The sequence below is a fragment of the Cornus florida genome, unplaced genomic scaffold, assembly GCF_030987335.1.
Source record: "Cornus florida cultivar Cherokee Brave unplaced genomic scaffold, ASM3098733v1 CherokeeBrave_3.0.0_Hap2_Chr01, whole genome shotgun sequence".
NCBI classification, from domain to species: Eukaryota; Viridiplantae; Streptophyta; class Magnoliopsida; order Cornales; family Cornaceae; genus Cornus; species Cornus florida.
This window is the reverse complement of record NW_026775571.1, coordinates 76386573-76392165: the sequence shown is the minus strand read 5'-3', so window position 1 is coordinate 76392165 and position 5593 is coordinate 76386573. Positions and strand designations below refer to the sequence as shown.

Genomic DNA, 5593 nt, shown 5'->3' with positions numbered 1-5593 from the left:
TCTTTCTATATAGAGTCTGCTATTCGTATGTATAGTTTCCTGCCAGCTGGAATTCATTTTTAGGTTGCTGCTAACATAAAAATGATGTTGTGATGCCAAAAGTTCTGAACTCTGGAGATGATATTGTGATTTACAAGTTTCAATGTTTGGAAAGTCAATTTGAAAAATAAGGTCTGCCTAATATGTCCCTCTGGAGGCCATACATTCCGGAGAGTTTTTTAAAATATGGCCCTTTGCTAGCCTTTAATTTAGTTTGAGTTTAGCTACAAACTTACTTTGTAACCTTATTTATTTATTTATTTATTTTTTGTCTTACTTTGTAACTTTTTACTACTCCATCAATCGGAGTTAAAAAAAGGGCACTATCTATTTGAAATTGTAACGTCATTTTCTGAGCAGGTATAATTGATTGCTTAGGCAAGGCTCCTGAAGGGTGAAATTGAAGCTTCACCACAAAGTAAAGGTTCAGACCATGATCCAGATATATGTTTCGGTTTATGGGGTTTTGGTTCTTATATCTAATTTTGTTAACAATTAATTTGCATTTAAATGGTTATTGTCACTGTCACATCGCCATCGCCATTATTAGAATAAAGTTTTTTTTGGTGGACTGGCAATCAAGCTCTGCTGTATAAACTAGCTTGGAGACTTGTAACTTGGTGACAATTCCTTTTTTTTTTTTTTTTTTTTTTTTTGTGCCGCTCTGAGAACGGGTGTCATACCAACTAAGTCACTGAAAAATTTCCCTATTCTTCCAAGTGTTTAAACTTAGTTATTTCCCTTCATGTAATTTAGTGGATTCTATTTGTAAGAAATCTGATTCTTGTGCATGGAAAGGAATTCTCTCTGTCAATGATTTTTTCTTATAAAGGTGGAGGATGGAGAGTGGTTAATGGGTCCAAGATTGAGTTTTTGGAAAGATTCTTGGCTTCCCGATTCCACTAATCCATTCATTTCTTCTCAATGTCTGCCCAATTCTCAAATTCATCATGTTTCTGATCTTTTTCTTTCATACTGTAAATTATGGAATGGTCATTTGATTGATGTTATATTTGGAAACACCGAATCGATACTTTGGATTTAGGATTAGACAAAATTTAGTTCATTTAGGATTGGATGAAATTTTTTGAACTAAATTTCGTCCAATCTCAAATCCAAGGCCCCGATTCGGTTGCATTATTTTTTCTGGTGGTATAAATAGACCAAATATCTTTCGAGGAAGGTTGGAATTCTTGGTTGTGAGCACAACCAGTTTCTGCAATAAATTTAGGCTGAAATGAGTTTATATAAGCACTCTTGACAGTGAAATTCCCCCAAGCATGTAGTCAGAAGGTCGGTTAGAAATACTCTGCTATGTTTTTCCACAAGTATTGAGAGAAAGCCTCAGGCTTTTTGCTAGGTTTGGTTCTTGAAGAAGCCTCGGAGTTTTTCTCTTCTATCAATAATGTTGTTTCCCTCTCTTGGACTCCCAGACATTGTAACATGGTGGCTCACAGTTTGTTTAGTTGGGATCTTAGTGTTAAATCAGTGGTCTAACTGGCCAGATTGGTTGATCCAAGCCATTAGGGTTGGTCTTTCCTTTGTTTCTTCAGGCTTATTGTGCTCCAACAGCACAGATGAACGTGCGCCAGATCTTCGTACGGCTCGAATGACCCCGATGCACTGGACACACCCAATATCTTCTCCTATCTCCATAAATTGACATATTAGCCAAAAAAAAAAAAAAAAAAAAAAAGACATACTTGTTTAAGGAGTGCTTTTCAACATTGAAAAGGTATGTTTTCCAAGACGAGAAATGGCTAGAAGATGCCAGAACGTTCATGTCAATGTCATCTATCAAACATAAAATTGTTGCTATAACCCACTAATACAAGATATGTTTATTAATTATTTTCCTTTGGCCTTGATCAAAATTGTTGGATGATTGGTTCAATGATAAAACTAATGGTCAACTATGGTAGGCTCCAACCTTCAAAGCTACTGAAAGACTTCCTTTTCACAATAACTATGGTCTCCAACATTGACTATGACTAATAGATGGCAAAGTAGTTCTTTCTTTCATCTCATTCTTCAAAAAACTCAGGGAGAGAGAGAGAGAGAGAGAGGGAGGGAGAGAATGGTTATTCAATTGGTGCAGCAAATCACCATATTGTTCTTGCTAATTGGAGCATCATCAGCATCGGCAGCATCACTAGCAAGGCCTGGTTGTCATGACAGATGCGGAAATGTTATCATTCCCTACCCATTTGGAATTGGAGCCAATTGTTCTGCTGATGAGTCGCTTGAGATAAGTTGCAACAATTCTTTCACCCCACCCAAACCTTTCATCACCGGCATCAACCTTGAGGTGCTTGAAATCTCGTTTTCAGAAAGCACTGTCCGCGTCAACAACCCTGTAATCTCTTCTAATTGTGAAAACAGGACCAATAATCAAGATGTGTACTTGAATGGCCCTTTTTCCTTCTCAGACACCAACAACCGATTCACGGCCATGGGTTGTGACAACCTCGCCTTGATCACCCGGCAAGGAATGGTCATTGGGGGCTGTATGTCCCTATGCAATGTTACTACAAGAGATACAACTTGCTATGGCCTCAACTGCTGCCAAACCACAATCCCTCCATTCCTCAAGTTTATCAATGCATCTTTCAGAAGCATAGATTCAAACAGTGATAATAAAGAGTGCAAATATGCCTTTATGGTGGACCAAGAATGGTTCACTAACCTGACTGACCCCTTTGCCGTGCAGGAAATGGAGAAGGTCCCTGCTGTGCTGAATTGGTACACAATTGGGACGTGCCAAACATTTGGAGTCTACAATTCCAGTGTGCCTGATAGCTCATTATGCGGCACTAATGCTTCCTGCAGTTCCACTTCCAATCAAAGCTCAAGTTACCGATGCCAGTGTGACCTCGGCTATGAAGGAAACCCATATCTGCCTGATGGATGCCAAGGTAAAATTCTGCAATTAGTAAATTTGCACCACGAATTTTCAGTTTAGTTATGCATTACTGGAACATAACTTCATCAATTGATTACCAGCAAAAGCAAACACCTAGTGACTTGTCTATATTAACTTTTAATATAATGTCACTCTTAATTTCCGAAAAAAAATATTGTCAATCGTCTGTATTTGGCATAACATACGCATAGCATATCGCTCAACTACTCTCCATGTTGTCCTATGCAGGTGTATAGACAAACATGTTAATAGCTTATTTTGTTTGATTTTGAATGTCAGATATCAATGAATGTGCGATGAGTGATATCAATCGCTGTGAGATGATCTGTGAGAATACACCAGGGAGTTACAAGTGCCATTGTCCACCTGGGTACATATCTATTGGATATAGTTGCTATAAACTCAAGGACAATGAAGGCAACAGAGTTCGGATCATTATTATAGGTACGTCCTCCCCACCCCCTGTGCAAACACACAACAAAGAAATAACACGCACAAATTGGAGGTACTGATTATTGCTTGATCAAAATCAAGACAATTAATCGATTTGGTATGAGTCCATATTAAAAAGAACTAAAATTTGAGCCAAACTGAAGAAAAAAAAAAAAACCTAGATTTTTTCATCTGTCAATATAATTTTTTAACACAAATACGATTCAATTTTGCAAACCTTGAATCCCTTCTGACAGTACAACTACCATAGGAAACATGGTAGCAACTAAAGTAGCTCCAAAAAGTAACCATATAGTCTAGATCATATTTGTGGACTAACAGGTTAAACTCAAAGTCAAATTTCATTTAATAGATGAAATTGGGTAGTTCTGCACTTACACCAGAATACTGGGAAAGGATTTGTCTTTTTTATGGGAATAGATGGGATATGAACAAATCTAGGGAATATTAGCATATACCAGTATTTTTTTCATTCAAGCATAAATTTTTTAGGTGAGAGGTGATTTTTTCCTATTATGTTCTGCAGGTACTAGCACAGGTCTCGGAATACTATTTTTACTTATTGGTACATGGTGGATGATTAAACTAGTGAAAAGAAAAAGGGAAATTAAGCTCAAGGAAAAATTCTTTAAACGAAATGGGGGTTTGTTATTACAACAACAATTGTCTTCAGGTGAAGGTAACTTTGAGAAAACCAAACTCTTCACTTCGAAGGAGTTGGAAAAAGCCACTGATCAGTTTAATGAGAACCGTATACTAGGTCAAGGAGGCCAGGGTACTGTTTACAAAGGCATGTTGGCAGATGGAAAAATTGTAGCAGTTAAAAAGTCCAAAATAGTGGATGAACGCAAACTTGGACAATTTATTAACGAGGTGGTCATTTTATCACAAACTAACCATAGAAATGTAGTCAAGCTACATGGATGTTGTTTGGAGACAGAAGTACCTCTGCTTGTTTACGAATTCATCCCTAATGGAACCCTTTTCCAGTATATCCATGACCAAAATGAAGAGTTTCCTCTTTCTTGGGACACTCGTGTTCGGATTGCTATAGAAGTTGCAGGAGCTCTTTCCTATCTACACTCGGCAGCTTCCATACCCATTTATCATCGAGACATCAAGTCCACAAACATACTGTTGGATGATAAATACAGAGCAAAAGTGTCCGACTTTGGTACTTCAAGATCAATTGCGGTTGATCAAACTCACCTAACCACAAAAGTACAGGGAACCTTTGGATACTTAGACCCTGAGTACTTCCAATCAAGTCAGTTTACAGAGAAAAGCGATGTTTATAGCTTTGGAGTAGTTCTTGTTGAGCTCTTAACTGGACAAAAACCGGTGTCATCAATCAGATATGAAGAATGGCGAAGTTTAGCAACATATTTTATGTTGGCAATGAAAGAGAATCGTCTATTTGATATTCTTGATGCTCGAGTTGTGAAAGAGGGTGGGAAAGAAGAGATCATGCAAGTCGCTAATCTTGCAAAAAGATGCTTGAACTTGAATGGGAGAAAAAGGCCTACAATGAAAGAAACTGCAATGGAGTTGGAAGCAATTAGAATGTCAAATGGAGCATCTACTACTCTACAAAACTATGAAGAAGTTGAATGTCCTGTACCTGAACTCAATGGTCCTTGGGATGATGCTTCAACTTCGATGGGATCTTATCTGGATATTAATGTATCATCATCTTTAGATGTCCAATATATGTTGTCTAAGTAAACATGATCATTTAAGGTTTTGTTTTTTGGTATGTGACGAGAAATACTCTTTAACTTCTGTTTCTTTATAGTGGTTATTGGTATTTTTTTGTCCCTAAACTTCAATTCTATACAATGCTTGTTGTATTGGTTGAGTAACGATATATCTCCTGTTGTTTTATGGTGATCTAATTGAGTTATGCACATTCTAAATAAGAATTGATGTTAGACCAATATGTTGGACATGATACCAACGCACCAAATTCTACTGGTTCACTATCAATCACTCAAAGGAGATGGCCCAAAGAAATAACTATTAAAAATTCAATCGGACCTTACTCCTCGAATCAGACAAAGAAAGAAGGGTATCCCGTAGAATTCCTATGATTTCATGTCTCTATTGCTATTTCCCTATTACATGCTTATTAAGCTGCCTCCCTAGACCCTAATATCTCAGTAAGAGATACTGATACAA

At 37.3% G+C, this 5593-nt stretch overlaps 1 protein-coding gene across 1 annotated transcript; it reads left to right on the top strand.

The window, feature by feature from the left end:
• Window positions 1–1970: 1970 nt before the first annotated feature.
• Window positions 1971–5193, top strand: LOC132301714 (wall-associated receptor kinase-like 8). Its single transcript, XM_059798946.1, has 3 exons — window positions 1971–2954; window positions 3242–3406; window positions 3942–5193. The coding sequence occupies exons 1-3, from the start codon at window positions 2027–2029 to the stop codon at window positions 5138–5140; spliced, it is 2292 nt and encodes a 763-aa protein (XP_059654929.1). The 5' UTR covers window positions 1971–2026; the 3' UTR covers window positions 5141–5193.
• The last annotated feature ends 400 nt before the right edge of the window (window positions 5194–5593 follow it).